This window comes from Tursiops truncatus, chromosome 15 (genome assembly GCF_011762595.2).
Source record: "Tursiops truncatus isolate mTurTru1 chromosome 15, mTurTru1.mat.Y, whole genome shotgun sequence".
Taxonomy (NCBI): domain Eukaryota; kingdom Metazoa; phylum Chordata; class Mammalia; order Artiodactyla; family Delphinidae; genus Tursiops; species Tursiops truncatus.
In genome coordinates this window covers 85,356,252-85,374,417 of record NC_047048.1, presented here as the reverse complement: position 1 = coordinate 85,374,417, position 18,166 = coordinate 85,356,252, and the positions used below count along the sequence as shown (strand labels likewise).

The window sequence follows — 18,166 nt, the reverse complement described above, 5'->3', positions numbered from 1 at the left end:
CAGTAGCGCCTCTACAGGGGTTACGAATGGACCTAAATATAAGCATCGCCCAGCTGGGAAGGGGTGGGGAGCAGTCACGTTGGAATCCTGTGCTAAATGTTCTCAGTTGGTTATAGGCACGTGACAGAATAAAAGGAAAACCGAGGTGTAGCCACAAAACCCTGGGTGATTGGTTTCAATTCAGTTAATTTCCATCTCTGTTGACCAGAATTGGGAGACTGCCCCCAGGCTCCGAGTGTGGAGTCAGATGTAGGGCGCACAGTGAGAAAGGAAAGTTGGTGGGGTTTGGGGGAGGGGTGGGTGCTTACTTATCCCCAGTTCTGACTTCCTGGTTTTTGAGGGAAGACTGGGGTGGAGGGGCGGGGAGACTTGCCCCCAGGAGGTGGTGGCTCTGCTCACAGGCGGGGGTTTCTCTTCCCTCTGCCCCACCCTCCCTCTCTGCACATCAGCTCCTCACTGATCACCTTCCCAGCACATTTACGTCTCAGAACTACGTGGATGGATAGCCACAGCTTCTAGCCTGCATAAGGGACATGGTTTTGAGCTAGTTGCTTCTGATCATTTTTTGTTATCCCAGAAATGTCATCTTCCCAAAAGATGATTGGGAGGAGTGTAAAAGGTCGCTGGTAAACACCCGACTTCAGCCTCGGTGAGTAGCAGCTGTGCCTCTGCCTCTTCCCCAAACCATTACTTGACAGTGGCAGTGGCTGTGGACCTTCCCCGGGTCCCCACACACAGGCACAATGGGAGGGGGCCCCTCGCATACACTCAGCAGAACCCTGCATCCCCACCAGGGCCCCCACCTGCCTCCCTGGCTGCAGAGCGTGATATGTTTCTGGGTGCAGGTGATGCCAGGACAGCTCTTAGGAAGGGGGTGTTTTCCATGTTGACCTGGATTCAGGTCAAATCTTGGGTAGATCCTTGGGCAGCCAATGTGCTGCCCCTGGAGGTGCTCTGCCCCCCACCCCCTTCTCCCAGGCCATTGGCGCTGGCCTTGGGTTGTGGGTTCAGGGCAGCCCTTCATGAGCGTCACGGGCAAGACCTTGCTACACAGAGGCTCTGACCTGCTTCTCTCATGGGACAGTCAGTAGATCTTCAGGTCCTCGGGGTGGTGGGATTAACACGTACTTGTTCTCTGATGAGTTTTTTTTTTATAATTTTTCAGAGTTTCTGAGAACGAAACCAGTGTAACTCATGGAAACGATTGCCATTTTCTTTCCCCCCAGGTCACTGTGTTTCTTACTCCTCCTCATGGTTCCTCTTCATTTCCTCTCCGTCGCCTCTCATTACTGTCCAGGCACAGGCACGAAGAGGGCTGAAAACGTTCTTCGAAAGTGTCCCTGGCTTGTTAGGGTTTGGAAGTGGAATTGTGATAGGCATAGGCACATTTCCCCATGTTTGGGGCTCCCTAAATGGCCCTGAGATGACTTAAAACTCTGGGGACCTGAACAAATTTTGACTGGAAAATCAGAGTTCTGCAGTTTCATGTAGCTTTGAGAATTGAAATGGGGACCCCTTGCAGCACCTGTGCACCCAGGTCCAGTGATGTGTTAGCATCCTGCCCGGATGCGAGCGTTGCCCCGTGGTCCCCGTGTGCCACATGTCCGGTCCCCGTGCTATGGCGAAGTGGATCTGGGGACGCGGGTTTCACAGGGATTGGTGTGGGTTGCGGGAGCACGCTTCACAGGTAGTAAGAGAAGACAAGTCCCCACGGTGAGATAGATGGGGGGGGATGGGGTGCCTGGGACCCAGGGGTGTTTGGTAGACATGGAACGGTGGGAGAGGCATGTTTTATCAGCTGCACGAGCTGTTTTTATCTGTGTCTTCCAGATCTTCAGTGGCAAAAAAATGTGGGTGGGGACAAAGCAGCCTTGTACATCTCACCAATCTCCTCCCCCCATTTGGAGAGAGAACCAAAACTTGTCCTGATAAGGATTTACCTTGACAGCTGTTTTTAAAGTTATCCAAATAGCTGGAATTTTCTTGGTCATTGACATTCTCTCGTATTTTTAAGTGTTTTACTTTTTACAGTTTTTTTTTTTTAATAGCCAACTTCAGAAAATCAGTGCAGGGGAGGTTTCGCATGTACATGTACTTTTTCTGACAGAGACCCTCAGATGTGTCCTGGCTGCCCCCCTTAGTTCTTGTGCTTTAGCGGGGGTGGGGGTGGGTAGAAGTTTCTAGCAGGAGTGGTCCTGCTCACCTCACCTGCCCTTTGGCCTTCATGTGGCCTCTGGGGCTCTGCATCTCCTGTGGCACTGTTCACAGACGGTCCCGCGGCAGAGTCCCTTAGGTGGCATCGAGTCCCGAGGGTTCTTTTGAAGATGCAGCTGTAAACCCTCCCACACGGTGTAGGAGTCTCAGGCATATTTGAAGCTGTGAAGTAATGTTTTTGATTTTTGGCGTGTTGCACGTCACTGTGCACGTAGTCATAGTCTTACCTTCTGAAAGTTAAAGAAGTAAACCTGGAAGATCGATAAGAAGGGTTTCCACTTTGATTTCTGTCAACGAAGGTCGGGGCGTTGCCATGCACCTGGAGGCGTCAGCGAGACGAGCACAAAGGTAACGGCCGCTTAACCCGCCGGGGTCAGCAGGTGCCGCGGGCTATGTGCCCCAGAGTCTCACCACGCCCCCGGCCCCATCATGTTGCTTGAAGTAGCAGGTGATGCAGGCACAGATAACGGTTAAAGTTGAGCCTTGTCAAAGTGGTGAAAGTGCCTGTTGGCGGGTTTTGGAAGTGAGGGAAAGCAGCAGCTCTACTTCCAGCTGAGTCTCAGGTCTGGCGGCCAGTCCCCACCAGTCCAGTTGGCGTAGACAGGAGAGTGGAACGCCTGCCTCACACACAGCCTCGGCCCCGTTTCCTTCTCGTGGTTCATGCTGAGGGATGATGTGACCATTTTTTTTCATATATTACCAGTCCAACATGAATTGGGTTTTGGTTTTCAAAATCTGTGAAACTCTGAAAACAAGGAAGGGTCCATTTGCCTCCGGAGGTGTACTTGGTTTTTTTGCAAGCTTGTTATGGCCAGTTCTCTGCACCTCTCTTGAGGTGTAAGTCGCTCAGATACTGCACATCAGTAAGAAAAAAGTCAATCTGGACAAGCTTTGTGTAGCCCCAGATCATGGCAGTTTGGCTGTGGACCCACATACAGACCCCTAGCGATGGAGAGCAGCTGGCGCGAGGGCCCCAGAGATGGAGATCAGGCCTCCCAAGTCTTCAGTGGGGAGTCTCTCTGTTTCTGTGTAAGCACAACTTTAATTCTCCAGGAATAATGCACTGCAGAATATTTAAGCAAAGGCACAAAAGCAGAATGTTCTCTCTTGCTACTTGAATTTTCACACTAGGAAACGTCTTGACAGCCAAGAAACAAAGTTGAAATGAGAAACGTCTTCGTACACGTGTCAGGCTGAGCTGAAAATAGAGCTGATGTCACCGTGAGCAGAGCCCACTCCCCCCAGCCCCTGCTGCTCCACTGTGTCCTCTGAGCCTTGGCTGGTCCCGTTACGTTACCCGGGCCTTGTGGCGGTAGCTGCCTTGCCTCGGCCTCACCACTGAGCCTGGGTGGATCTGGGGCCCTGTGGGAATGGGGGGGGAGGGGACGTTCCGACCTGCACCACGTGGGCTTGCTTGGCGCCTGGTCACAGAAGAAGCTCTTTGATTTCTTTGGCGTTTACAGCCAATCATTCTGAGTAGTGTCTCTCCTCCTGCCCCCCACCGTGTCAGTGTGACTGAAAGCCTCATATCTGGGGATTTTTAGGGTAAATTGGCACCTCTTTGGGGCAGGACAAAAGGTATAAAGCAGTGACCGTCCCTCAGGGTTTCTCACTGGTCCCTGTGAGGGGCCACCCCGACAACGGCTGTCACTGGGCGGGGGCTGCGCGATGCTGTGCGACTCGGGCTCCTGCCCGGCGCTGGCTCCTCGTCCTGCTGCACAGCACTGGCTGCTCGGAGTAACACAGCTTCCACTCCCGTTTCCTCCTGTCCCCACCAAGGCCCACCAGTGCCACCTAGTGGCCAGCGATGCCACAGCACCACGGCCCACCTTGCCGTGTGGCAAGGCCCCCAGTTTCATGCTTATTGGGAAGTTAGCCAATTAGATTGTTGCTGGTCCCTGAGCGCACTGGCCTGCCTGGTTCCTACCGGGCTTCACCACAAACAACTCGTTTCCAGTATAAACCAATGGCCAGACCCAGCAGAAACGACGTCATCTGGGGCAGTGGCCTGGCCACCGGCCAGCATTTCCTCCTGTATCTGCTCCCCAAGACAGCACCTGCCCTGGAGCTTGGGCCACTCTTTTCCCCATAGGCAGACCCCGGGATGGCCCAGACTGGGTGTACACTCCCAGGAGGCCGTCTCTGTCCGGCACATGGGCAGGTGGTCACGCTGCCTCGAGCTGGCAGCACTGGGGGCCTGCCACTGCTGGAGCCACTCTACCATGGGGGTGTGCTGCTTTCCTGTTCTAGAACTGGTGCTTCGTGGTTGGTTGGTTACGCCTTGCTCTTCTGTGAATGTATACACCTAATACAGTTAAAAGGGAATTTGGATGAAGTTGCAAATCTGATTTTAGCTCTACTCAGAAGTAATGCTTCTGTCACTGTCAGACGCTTTGGCACTACACCGCGTCACTGCCATTCCAGCAGCAGCTAACCCACATCCAGCTGACGGTGGGACCAGGTGCAACTGTTTTCTGTTCTGAGCATTTTTCCTCAGAGTAGGAGAGGGATAGAACTGACTTGCTGTTGGGGTCCACCAGTTCCCACATCTTACCAACTTTTTATTTATGTAATTACACTTACATACGCTCTGAGATGCAGGTGAGGGATGATGAAAGTTGACTTTTGAAAGCCAGAAGCAGCTAATTTATAGAAGAGCAGCATAATGGTTAAGGAAAGCCATCCCCTGCTTTTTAAATAGATTACGTTCATTTACTGTTACCACTCTTGGATAGCAGGTCACTTTAATCACCTGTACTGTGAATGTCCTAAAAATAAGCTCCTGGCTTCTGTTTTCCCTGAATGAGAGAAAACACCGGTTAGACCAGTGGTTAGACCAGTGGAAGCGTTGATCTTAGGGAGTGAATGTTTTCGAAGTCAACAGGAATTGTCACTTGAAACAATGTAAATGTCACATGATAAGATTTGTTTGAGGCCCCATCGTGGGTGCCTCACTGAGGGTTCTGGAAGCGCCTTAGGCCAGCTTTTTACGGTTGTTTAAAAGCGTGCCGCTAAAATCTCAGCAAAGTTTGTAAAACGTCAGTGACTGAGCTGCTCTTAGGACTCGATTTTAACCCTGACGGGCTTGTTCCTTCATCCCCTGCTGGCAGTCACAGCTGGCACCGCGTCCTGCTCCACTCCACTCTCGTTCCTTCCCCCAAGAAGAGGGGCCTCTGTCCATTTCATTTAACCTAAGCTCTAGCAGTCGTGTCCCCGCCCCCCCCCGCCCAGGTTAGGTGCTGTGGACCCTGTTAGCCAAGGCTGAGCTGGTAAAGATAAGTTTCCATGTACTGAGGTATGGTAGCGCCTTAGGAATATGGATTTGAGCTGATGAAATAATATACGTAGAATCATAGTACTTAGTCTTAGTTCCTATGACGTCCCCAGTTCCTACTTTGTTAGCTGTGACTTGCTGACGGGGCATGGGTGACAGCCAGCAGGGTGGTCTTGGGAAAGGGCTGCTCAGCAGGGAGTGGGTGGTCTTGGGAAAGCCTGGACAGCATAGCCCGGGGGTGCCGGCACATGTGGGGCCAGTGATTGGGACACCGTGGACAAGGGGACATGAGGTCGGGGGGTGCTCTGTGAGATGAAAATAGATTTGCAGTCAGGGTTGTTGCTTGATGACAATGAGGTACTTCTAACACGGTTCTAAGTTTTGGATGTGTGTAGCGCTGTTGCAAACTGTACAATTAGGTAATTTCGCCTGTACTATGAAATGGAAAAATCTTGCGGTCCCTGGGCTTTTAACACCTGTGGCTGAACTGGCCTGACCAGTGCTGGAGGAAGGCAGTCCTGAGGGCAGCACTCCGGCCCTTTGCCAGGATGGTCACGCAGGGTGTAGGCTGTGAACGCCTTGGGGGCTCTTGTGGGGTCAGGCCTTATTTGTAGACAGGCTCTCGCCTCTCTCCCCAGACTTCAGATTTCTCCCTGCTTCACTAGGACAGTTGCAGGAAGCCCCGGCAGCTGACTGGAATTGGTGGGTCTTCAACCCCTGCGTAAAATTGGAAGGCTGCTAGAGCATCTCGAAGTCTCCCGTTTAGAATCTAGGGGCTCACTGCGCTGTGGGTAGTTGAGAAAAGCCTGCGCCTGGGGAGGCGGCTTCTCCGTCGGTCCTGTGTGACGTGGCCCTAGGTGGTGTCCCTGTGCTCTCCTGGCTTGCTCCCTGGACCTGCCTGCCCCCACCCCCACCCCATTCTGCCCTGGGTCCCAGACGTTCTGGGCGGTGGGCCTGAGCGGGGCCATCTGGAAACACGCCCCTGCTCTCAGTCACGGCTCCCCACGTACCTCTCCTGGGCCGCATGCCCCTAAGACTGAGGAACTGGTCTTAGGATGAATCTCCTTGCTTGCCGCTGACTGTAATTCTGATGGTCTGATACGGGATTAAGTGTAATCAGTCCATGCGAAGTACTGGCATAAAGATTCTCATTTTAGCTTTTGGCTGTAATCCTTGTTTGCATTGAAAGTGCTAACCTACTGTCTTACCCAATAGCGAGCTGCAGCTAGAGGGGTGTGAATGACAGCAGGTGGCGTTCCTGCCACCCAGCTCCTAGTGTAAAAATAACTGGTCTCCCCCCATGTTGCAGTTTTCTGCCAACATTCTATATTTTATTAACATCACCACGTCCAGTTGCCTTTTGTCCAAGAGGACGGTGAACACCTGTGAGCCGCTAACCCCAGGGTGGACTCTCACTAGTCCTTCCAGTGCCCCATGGGCCCCCGAGGTGGGGCTTGGATATGCATTCGAAGAGAATGTGTCTGATCCACGCTGGAAAGATTTTCTAAGCTCCTGTTCACCAAAAACTGCACTGGGACTCTCCATGAGAGTGGTCTTTGAAATCTATACCTTCTCTTGATACAGCAAAATTTGCCCTTCGAGTTCCAAGCTAAGCTAACGGTTTAAATCAAGCCTTTGATAGCTTACTGGTTTATCGGTTGAAGTCAAAGTTTTAATAATAAAGCATTTATCTCTGAAACAAAGTATACTCGCTATCATAAATGTTGCTGGTAGCCCTTTTTACACTCTTTTTCTGAATTTAACAGTTACTTTAAATCTGTCTCAGTGATGCCGGGTTATTAGCTTTGCTGGTTTCGGGTGCACGTGCTGTGTGGGGTCCCCTGCACCCCTACCTCACTAAGCGGGCCCCTCTCCTTTGCAGCTGTGAAGGAGGACAGACGCGCAGAGGCAAAGGTGGCGGTGGCGGCGGTGCCGAAGAAGGCGGCTCCTCCAGGCTCCTCAGGAGGCAGCAAGCAACCCTCGCCCAGAAATCTCCTTCCAAAGAAGTCCCCTCCTTTTGCAAACGCGGCAGCAGCCAAACCGGCCATCAAAAAGACGCCACCGGGTTTCAAGGGCACCATCCCCAAGAGGCCGTGGCTCTCGGCTGCCCCCTCCCCCTCGGGCAGCGCTCCCTCGGCCAAGCAGGCAGGGCTGGCACCTGTTGCTGCCACGTCTGCTTCCAGAAAGTTTCCCAGCTCTGCTGCTTCGGTGGGCGCCATCAGGAAGCCTGGGACCACCTCGGTTCCCCTGGCCTCTCCAGCCCCGGGACGCCTGGGCCCCGCGAGCCCCGCCTCGTCACAGCCAAATTCTCAAATTCGGCAAAACATAAGACGCTCCTTGAAGGAGATCTTGTGGAAAAGGTGGGCTGTTCCACTTTGTTTCTTAAATGTTAAAGTGGAAAGTTTGCCACGTAAAGGGTGGTTGTTTCGCGATGGCTCCGCTGTTTAAGAAAAATGTCACATGTGGGACTTCCCTGGTGGTCCGGTGGTTAAGACTCCGCGCTTCCACTGCAGGGGGCACTGGGGTTCCATCCCTGGTTGGGGAGCTGAGATCCCACATGGCATGTAAATGCAGCAGTTACCGTGGGGTTTTTTTCATTCCATCTAGAGTCACTGACAGCGATGACTTAATCATGACAGAAAATGAAGTAGGAAAAATTGCACTGCACATCGAGAAGGAGATGTTTAACTTGTTCCGAGTCACAGACAATCGGTACAAGAGCAAGTACCGCAGCCTCATGTTCAACCTCAAGGACCCCAAAAACCAGGTGCGTGTCCGACCGTCAGGAGAGGGGGCAGTCCTGGCCAGGTGCTGCCCAGGCCTGGGTTAGGGCAGTGGGTCCCCCTGCAGCTGTGGGTGAGTGGCATGCTGTTCCCGTGGGGCCAGGCGCTCGCCCGCTGAGGTTCTTGCCACCCGCACGCCTGTGTGCCTGCCGGGGCCCACGCTGTCTGGATCGGCCTCTTGACCTCTTACCTGTGTTTAGAAGCAGGGCACATACTCTGACTTTCCATTTCGCCTTGTTAAGCCCCTGGCAGAAGGGATTTCTTCTACCTTTGTCCCTGACACTGTACCTTCTTCAGTCGATTGTGTTTTCTGTGAAGTGGTCTTTGTAGCAGGGTCAGTGCGGCGGGATACTCGAGATCAGCTGCCTGACCTCAGGGCCCTTGTTCTCCGAGCATCGATGGGATGCTCCGGGCCCTCGTCCTGCTGCGGGGCAGGGGCTTGCCTTGCTGCCCATCTCCACATCCTCTCTAGTATCTTAGAGGGTTTTTTTTGTTTTTTGTTGTTTTTTTGTTTTTGCGGTACGCGGGCCTCTCACTGTTGTGGCCTCTCCCGTTGTGGAGCACAGGCTCCGGACGTGCAGGCTCAGCAGCCATGGCTCACGGGCCCAGCCGCTCCGCAGCCTGTGGGATCTTCCCAGACCGGGGCACGAACCCGTGTCCCCTGCATCGGCAGGCGGACTCTCAACCACTGCACCACCAGGGAAGCCCTCTTAGAGGGAAGCCCTCTTAGAGGGAACGAGTGAACAAGAGATGTTTGTTTACAGGGGCTCTTCCATCGTGTTCTGCGTGAAGAAATCTCTTTGGCAAAACTTGTGAGAATGAAGCCAGAAGAACTTGTCTCCAAAGAGCTTTCCATGTGGAAAGAGAGATCGTCAAAGCCTGTGAGTGCCGACGGGAGAGGAGGCTGCGGGTGCCAGAAGCCTGACACCAGCGCCCCCCCCACCCCAGAGTGAATTAATAGCCCGTTGGCATGAGAGAGTCCCTTTGGGAAAGAAGGGCTAAGTTTTCATGTTTGTCTGTCTTTTTCATCTTAGGTGATGGAGTCCAGAACTAAATTGCATAATGAGACTAAGAAGCCAACTGTTAAACAGGAAACTATTCCCGATATGGAAGATTCTCCGCCAGTATCAGATTCTGATGTAAGCGTTTAGGATTTCCAGTGCTCACGAGAATTGACTAAGATGATCCCGTTCCAGACGTTGTTAGGTGCCTGAATTACTGGGCAAGACACTGAGCTGACACAAGTGTGTGTAGTTGTATTGCTTCTCAAGTACTTGTATTCAGTAGTCCTTTTGCTCTTTTTTCAGTGGTTCTTAATCACGTGAGATGTTTCTTCCATGGGTGCTGCTGATGTGGAGAGGGGGTGGCAGAGAAATGACCTTCTCTGCTTCTTGTGCTTTAGGAACAGCAAGAATCGGTGCGGGCGGCCCCCGAGAGGAGCGCAGCCCCGCTGCTGGACCTTGTCGGCAGCATGCTGCAGGACACGACCGGGCAGCACCGGGCGCACCTCTTTGACCTCAATTGTAAGATCTGCACAGGTGAGCAGATCTTGGGGGAGACTGTGGAGACCCTTCTCGGGACAGCTGCATTCAAACCAGGTTACACAGTGGAAAGGGTAGAATCATTTCTTCAAGCTTAGGAAGTGAGCCCCTGCCTTTATAGTGGTGTTGTTTTAAAGCAGTGATCGTCTGTCTACCCACGGGCAGGCTTTGCTCTCGAACGTGTGGGATTTCTCACGAAGGCCTTCCTTCTGTTCTCCAGGTCAGGTTCCATCGTCGGAAGATGAGCCAGCTCCGCAAAAGCAAAAGTGGTCAACTTCTGCCAAGAAGGAGGACTCAAAGTCCAAGCATGACAGCTCTGCCTCTGAGCCCGCTCTCAGCTCAGCCGATCATGCGGCACCAGAAACTCTGCCTGAAAACGCCTCGGAGCCAGACCTGGAAAGCGCTGCGCGCGCCCATTTGGAGGGAAGGTCCCTCCCGGTGCCTCCAGAGGACGGCCACCCCGAGCCCTCCGCCCTGGAAGGCGCCCCCTGCCCGGCCCCTGGGGGCGGCGGAGTGCTCACCACAGTCACGGTGTCTGGCCGAGACCCCAGGACTGCACCAGGCGGGCCGAGCACGGGCACGGCTCCCTCGGCAGCCCGCCCAGACAGCGCCCACCCAGCGGAGCCCCGACAGGACGTCCCGAAGCCTGTGCCGACCTCCGTGACGGTGCCCAAGTCCATCCTGGCCAAGCCGTCCGCGTCGCCCGAGCCCAGATACCTCCTGTCGGTCCCACCGTCGCCAAGCATCAGGTACGGGCCCCGTGTGTGGTCTGAGCAGCTGAGCTGTGGCCTTTCTTTCAGATGAACAGGAGCAGTAATGAGTGATTCAGTCTTTCGGCTCTGAAATCCACCCAGAAATACAACTCTCCTCAATTTTCTATTTTAAAAAGGCGTTTTTTTAAGGCTTCAGTTTTAGGATGACTAATTATCACCTTAGAAATATAGTTCTTGAAAACTGGAATTTAAATTTACAGCCATCCAGTTTATTGCCTATATAGTTTATATTTCTTTGACCAGAATGTGTTTATATCATTATGATTAAAGTAATTAATTTGAAAAAGTAAGCTATCAAAACTTGCAAGAATTCACTTTGCTTTTGTAAACACGTTAAATAAATAAATAAATATTGGGGATTCTTTGGGCAGAGAGAAAGATTCACGTATCTTCTGTGGTTTTGTTTTGCAGCATCTCAGAGTCCCGCTCCCCTCCAGAAGGCGATACCACCCTCTTTTTGTCTCGACTCGGCACCATTTGGAAAGGATTTATTAACATGCAGAGTGTAGCGAAGTTTGTCACTAAGGCGTATCCTGTCTCTGGATGTTTTGATTATCTCAGTGAGGTTAGAACCAGGAGGGAGAGAAGTGTGTGTGTGCGTGTGTGTGTGCGTGCACGCGTTTTCCACGGGCACTCTGGTCCCGCGCTGGAGTCAGGCGTGTGACCACCTTCCTGCTGAGTGTCTGGACACGCGAGCACCTCTGAAGGCAGAATAGGGGTTGCCGGGCCGAGTCAGCAGGTTACGTGGTTTGCACAGTGGCGAAAATTCAAAGAGAAATCAGACCCTCCATCTTTTCTGAAGAAGCTGAAGCTTGTCTTCCTTCTCCCTCTGTTCACTAGAGCTTGTGCAAAACCAACCTGGGTGTGCATGTGCCCACTGCAGGTGTGGCCAGACACGCATGACCTGCCTTGGTGTGGAGGGGCACACGTGACAGGGACACACGTGCTAATTTTTCAAAATTAGCAAAACAGCACTAGCATTTCAGACTTAACAAAGAGTGCTCAGTCACTTCTGAGACATACCTGGATCTTTATGCGTATGTTCCTAAAAGACAACAGTAAAACATATTGCTGACTGTCACCCTATTGAGCAGAAGCTTCTCCTCCTGCCACCCTTGGGTGTGGTCACTCATAATCCCGGATGTTAGTCAGCTAAGCAACATTTGACACCGTTATTGCTGCTTTGTTTGGGATAGTTGCAGTTTTCTTAGTTGTGAATCTCGGGTAGTTTGGGGTCTCTCTGTGACCGCCACGGTTCCACCGGCCATTTAATCAGAGTTCATTTCACTTAGGACCTGCCCGACACAATTCACATCGGCGGAAGGATTGCCCCAAAGACAGTCTGGGATTACGTCGGCAAGCTCCGATCTTCAGTGTCTAAGGTACCTGCCCACAGTCTGACCTCTGCACCCGAGGAGGAAGGGGTTTGTTTACACACGGCTCTTTCTTTGACTCTCGTCTTGCGCGTTAATACCTGAAATGTCTCTAGTTCGTGAGATACTTGCAGGTGAACGTTTAAGTTGATAGCTGGCTAACCTGTGAAGGGGTGTCTGAGTAGCATGACGGTGGAAGCTTTGTGAAAGCGCATGTGCAGTTCAGAGCTAGGAATACAGATGCTCTGTCCCTTTCTTGTCTGAGCTGATGGAGTAGAGGTGGGGGGAGGCGGCTGGGCTGGAGTCTGAACCCCTGAAATGCGGACGCAGCTGTGTGTCTGCGTGTGCAGTGCTCTTTGGGGGAGGGGCTCTTGTTTTCACTGGGGTCACAGAAGGGTTACAACCCTGGTCTAGTTCAGCCCTCCCGTTTCGGAGCTGCGGGCAGCTCATCACACGCTTAGTGGTCACTTAGCTCTGTGTCAGACACTGCCCCAGGCTGGCCCTGCACACAGAGTACCCCATCAGTACGAGCGCCCCAGGAGGTGGGCTCTGTGTTGAGGACAGTGGGGCTGAGTAGTTTTAAAGCGGTCCCTCCGAAACCAAGACCAAACCCAGCAGTCTTGAGACTCGGGCCTGTGTCCTCTTCACTAGCTCGTTGTTCGGATGTGTTGGGCAGCAGGGCTGTGACGGTCAGAATCAGAGCTGGTTGCTCCTGTCCTCGCTTCCCTCCTGCTTTTGGGGCTTAGGTGCAAGGTGAAGCGGCTGCCTTTCCGAGAGGCCGCAGGTCAATGCTCCCCGCCCTCTGTTTGTTGCAGGAGCTGTGTCTGATCCGCTTCCACCCCGCGACGGAGGAGGAGGAGGTGGCCTACATCTCTCTGTACTCCTATTTCAGCAGCCGCGGCCGCTTCGGCGTCGTGGCAAACAACAGTAGGCACGTCAAGGACCTCTACCTGATCCCGCTGAGCGCCGCGGACCCTGTGCCCTCCAAACTCCTGCCCTTTGAGGGACCAGGTAGGCCCCAGCCTTCTGCCCACACGTCCCCCCCACGCCCTGCGGAGTCAGTCCCAGCGAGCTGCGTGCCTCACCCAGACCCGGCCTTTGGCAGCGGAACTTGGGAGCAGGGGTGAAGTAGCGTCGAGCTATGGGACTTCCTGGGTAGTGGAGGGTGGCACCGGAGGTCCCCTGAGGAAGGTGTGAATTGTCTTAGAAAAGTCCTGTGAAGAGGGACAAACCTGTCCGGAGCCCGCCCGCCTCGTGTGAGCAGGGTGTTGGCGGCGGGAGCTGGGCAGTGCCGGGAGGGCGGGGCCTGGGCCTGGCCTGCGGGCTTGCCTCCTTGCAGGCGTCAGGCCAAGCCTCTTCGCTACAGGCATTCGTTTTGAGGAGAAACGAGAAATAGCGTTGAGACAGGAACTAGTTCTAGAAATAGTCACTTTGAAATCTGCTGTTCGAATTCGTACCTTCGGCAGACCACTTTCTGTTCACCCATTCCTTAGAAAGTGCTGCTTCTAAAGAATTACTTCCAGGCTGACCAGAAAGAAAGTTCAGGCTTGTCAAGGGAGCTAAGGGTGATTCCAAGGGGGACGTGGTCTCTGGGGACCCAACTCCTCTTAACCCTGAGAAGTTGACGGGACTTAAGTCTCGCAGAAAGGTGCCTGAATGGGAGTGTCTCCTTGGCCGTGGCGCCCCCAAAACGGCTAAGCCTAGAAGATGCTGAGCGTAACCCGCGGTCAGCGCTCTTGAAGCACTTGCTTCTACAGGCGGTGGCCACGCCCGCGCCCGCTGCCTCCGTGTCCATGGCCAGCGCCCCGGCGGCTCTGCGGCTGGGCCCAGCTTCCTGGTCGGTCCCCGTGACCGCAGGGCTCGTGTTCCCTGACATAACACACGGAACTGTCTCAGTGCCAAACACGTTAGAAGCCAAGCTCTCCGGGGGGCTGTCCCACTCCTCGTGCTAAAGCGGTGCTGCCTGATGGGCAGCAGGGAGGGCCGTGGCCGAGGTTCTTGGCGGGCAGCTCCTGGGGCGCTGGCCGGCTCCCTGGACGCCGTGTTCCTGACACAGCGGTGACGGTGGTGAAGCCGACTTCCCGATACCATGAGGAGCCTCCGGTCAGTCACAAGGGTGGAAGCCTAAGCGGGGCCTAGTGTGAGCGTAGATCCTGTGACATGCACACTCTGCGCGTCTGTAGCAGCGGGACCTGGGAGGTGACAAAGCCCTGTTTCACCCGCGTTGGAGCCCCCCTCACGGCTCCACCTGCAGAGCCTGCGGTGGGGTCTTGCCTGACTCCGTCCCGGTGCACCTTGTCACACGAGCAGGGGGCTGCCAGGTTCGGGGCCACAGACAGACCCTGAGTGGAGCAGAGGTGGTTGAGGTCAGGCGTGGTGAGGAGGCAGGGGCGCAGGGGCCACCGAGGGGACCCCTAGTTGGAGCCGCGGTGGGAGCTGGTGCAGTGCTGGGTTGGGGCCTGGCTGGCAGAGGGAGGGGGCCGCGCTGGGTGTTCCGGGGTGACACGGGGACAAGGAAGGCTGGGCAGGGCGCTCACCTCATCTGCTAAGTGACCACACTTGATGACCAGCGGAGTGGACATCACTCCTCCACCTGCATTCCCAAGGCTGTCACTTCCTGAAGGGGATGCTCAAAGGCCTGCGGGTTTTCATCCACAATAGAGAACGAAGGTTTCATTAAAATCAAGTAGGAAGAGGGGCTTTCGAAATGTGATTGTATGGGAAATTTTACCATAAACTTTTAAAGACTTTTAATCGAAGAGCTTCTAAATCTCAGCTCGCTCAATTTAGTATATGTATTTTTAATTCTCCTGCTACCTTTGTTTGACGTTAACATCCGTGTGTGTTCTGTACACCTGCACATCAGCCAGACTCCCTTGGCCCCAGAGGCCACGTTACCTGCCTGAGCTGCTTCGCACGTTTGTAGCGTGACTTGGCACTCCCTGGGTACAGACGTCCGTGTGTCCCAGGCTCGCGGTGTGTGCGTCATGTGCGTGTTGTGTGTGTGCATGAGTGTTGGAAGGTGGGCCGGGGGTGTTCCTCCCGTCTCTGCACAGCATCCTTTGACGGCACAGGTCCAGTCTGAGGGGCTGCCGTGTCCGTCGACGGAGCAGCCAGTGGGCTTGAGCACATGCTGCCTGGCAGCGCTGGCCCCGCACCCTGAGGGGAGCACCCTTGACCCCCCATGTCAGCCCCTCAGCAGGGAGCGCCCGCACTGCCCAGGGTTGTTGCTGCCTGAGCTCGCAGGGCCAGTAAGCGTGGAGTCAGGGTCCGACCCGGCCGCATCTCCATCCCAAGGCCTCGGTGGGGCACAGGCCTCCCACTTCGGGCAGCCCGCCAGCGGGCGGGCCTCTGGGAGGAGGAGGGCAGGTCTGTGGGGGTGGAGAGTGCCGACTCGGCACGTCCGTCTCTGGACTTGGGAGCCCCGTAGGTTTTGACAGTATGGCTCACTGGAGAAGCAGGCGAGGACACGAGGTGTTGAATCCATGTGCGGTGCCGGGGAGGCCTGCGCGGCCTGCTTGTGGTCAGCGTCCTCTCTGCCCCACGCTTGGATGGTGGACACGGGGTGGTCTCCACGCAGAACCCACAGCCCAGTCCCTGCACGGCAACAGAGCCCATCCGAGCCCAGTCTGCCTCCAGGGCCTTTTGTCCTCCCGGGCTCCCTCGACTTGTCCCAGAGGCGCCAGGCCGTCGCCACGTCACACAGCCTGGAGGACGGCTGGGAGGCCCGCGTCTCTCTGAGCCAGCGGACAGTCCTTCCACTGTGGACACGGCTCAGCTCAGTCCCACACACGCTGACGGGGCTCCACCCCTGGGGACTCGGGTCTCAGCTGGTCCGCGCGTCTAGGGGCTTTATTCACAGAAGGAAGACCAGTCAGATGGGATGCTGGGCCTAGGCCAGGGCGCCCGGCCCTCCCGAGGGGGTGGGGGGCGCCTGTCGAGGGCCCTCAGGCATCTAAGGTGTGGACCACCCTGAGCAGAGGACAGGGACCTGCCTTCCGAGGCATTGCAGGGCGAGGGCCATTCTCTTAGCAGGCTGGCTCCATCCGTGGTGTCTGCCTTCTGTCCTCACGCTTAACTGCTTCCTAAATGAGCAGACCGTTTCCGTGACTTGCAATATTGTCAGGTAAGCACGTCTTCAGTTTCTGCGTGCATAGCTGTGTACAGATGCTGTAATCAAAGGCAAAATCGTGCTGAATGGAAAGTGCTTTTCTCTCCTTTGAAATCAATAAAAATATTTCATGGAAACTGGTCATTGTTTGTCTGAATTTGAACCATTTGGTAGCTCTTGGTGCCCATCCAGGTGCACTGTGACGGAGGACTGTCTCCACCTTGCTTTGCCTCAGCCGACGCCAGTGTGCTTCTGGCTGTGCAGGTGGCGGTGCTGTGCTGGGGGCGCCTGGACACGGGCGGGCGGACGGATGGACGACGCTCTCCTCACTGGGACGCGGAGCCCTGGCTTTGCACAGGTCTTAGGGACCCAAGAGTGGGAGCGGGCGAAGTCTGCATGGGAGCCGAGTGTGGCGGGCGGGCAGCTGCTTCTCCTCGTATTTGCTGCGTCTCTGCCCAAGTCCTCTTCGAGGACGGTTGCGGCTAACTCCAGCACAGTTTCTGTTCCCGCAGGTGTGGACGTTTTGTCTTGTCGGACTCAGACCACAAGAAGGTGTTCACTTTAAACACTGAATAGTGGAGCATTCCAGGTAGATTTAGGGGTAAACGCCTCATTTGATAGTTGGACAGCTTTCATCTGGTTTATTAAAACTAAACCTTGTCCCCCCGCTGCGCCACATCCAAGGTGCATGGGGGCTGCTTCCCCCGCGGCCCTGTTGCTGACACACCTGGACACAGATCCTGGTTTGGGTCTTGGCTCAGGAAATCCACACACACCTTTTCAGCTGTCCCTCGTCCCTGGGTTTGTCCACTTCTTTCCCTGTACGGGTGGTCTGGGGCTGACCCTTTCACCGTGAAGACTCGGGGACCTACATGCAGCTAAGAAGGCTTGTTTCATCCACACCGGACATTGTGGACACGTTTCTCCCGCAATTTGGAGGGGGTCGGGCAGGGGTGCCGACACCCCGGTGCTCAGTCTGATCAGTACCCCGTGTCTGGAAATGATAGTTCAGTGGCCTCCCACCTAGTTCTCATCTACTTGATGAGTCATAAGCCTCCCCACTACCCTCAAAGGGAGGTCGGTAAGTAAGCGCCCCTCTTGTGACCATGGGACAGAGGCCCTGTGCGGAGCCGGGGAGGCGCCCCGGGCCCCAGCGGGAGCCCTGTCTCTGCACGCAGCCAGCGGGGCGCCCTCTCCTCTCCAGGGCTCACACTCAACAGTGGGCGCGCCCACAGGGGCCCCAGGCAGAAAATGGGGCCTTCAGGCGAAGGCTGCCCCTGCCCCGCCCCAGTGGTAGTAGCCCTTTGTGTCCAGCGTGCCCTTGCCAGGCGCCTGTTGTGAGGGTGCGGAGCGGGGTGGAGCCAGACGTGCCCTCACCTCCCTGACGGTCACTGCCGAGGCCCCGGTAGCACAGTGAATCATACTCTTCCACGAGTAAGTCATCTCCACGGTGCTGGTTACATTTCAAGTCTCATGCAGCCATAACGTGCACAGGTGAAGCAGATGAGATTTGACTGCTTCAGAAACAGCCCAATTTAAGTGTAAAGTCCTGGGGAAGATCAGTGGGGAAATTCAAAACTAACACTCCTCCAGCTCGAGCTTTGTTAGATCGCTTACGGGTGTGTGTAGACGAAGTAGTTGAGCTGAAAGCATTTAACAATACTAGCTGCTTAGTTAGGTGCTGGTCTCCAGGGAGTTAACTGTTTTCGAAACAAATGTAAATGTTAAGTAATTTAATTATAACCTCACCTGTGACGCCTGTGCCCACAAAGGGTAGAGTCTAGAGAATTTTGCCACGTCTGGGATATATCAGTTTTGTTAGGAAGCATATAAAGCTGCTGCAAGTTGTAGGGCTGGCGCACCTCCTGAGGACAGGACCCCACCTCCCTGGATTTAACGCAGTGACTTAGCCTCCACACACAGCGTCTTTGACCTGAAACGCGATTCATGCCGCAGGCCCTGGTGTTGGCACCTTAGAAGTTTAGCTCTTCAGAGGTAGCATAGCCCATCCGCACTGAGGACAGAGGACAGTCGTGGGCCCTGGGCTGCTGAGAGGACGCCCCTGGCCGGGGCTCCCCAGCCCTCCCCACCCCCGCC

General features: G+C 54.8%; 1 protein-coding gene across 4 annotated transcripts in view; it reads left to right on the top strand.

Moving 5' to 3' along the window:
- The window catches only part of DIDO1 (death inducer-obliterator 1), a 51,805-nt gene that overhangs the window by 27,179 nt on the left and 6,460 nt on the right, over nt 1-18,166 (top strand). For all 4 annotated transcript variants that reach the window (XM_019944688.3, XM_019944682.3, XM_019944686.3 and 1 more), the window contains 9 exons: nt 7,371-7,848; nt 8,096-8,255; nt 9,036-9,152; nt 9,306-9,410; nt 9,674-9,809; nt 10,033-10,561; nt 10,997-11,150; nt 11,878-11,967; nt 12,774-12,969. In XM_019944688.3, coding sequence (XP_019800247.2) covers nt 7,371-7,848; nt 8,096-8,255; nt 9,036-9,152; nt 9,306-9,410; nt 9,674-9,809; nt 10,033-10,561; nt 10,997-11,150; nt 11,878-11,967; nt 12,774-12,969 — 1,965 coding nt within the window. The remainder of the gene's footprint in view (nt 1-7,370; nt 7,849-8,095; nt 8,256-9,035; nt 9,153-9,305; nt 9,411-9,673; nt 9,810-10,032; nt 10,562-10,996; nt 11,151-11,877; nt 11,968-12,773; nt 12,970-18,166) is intronic.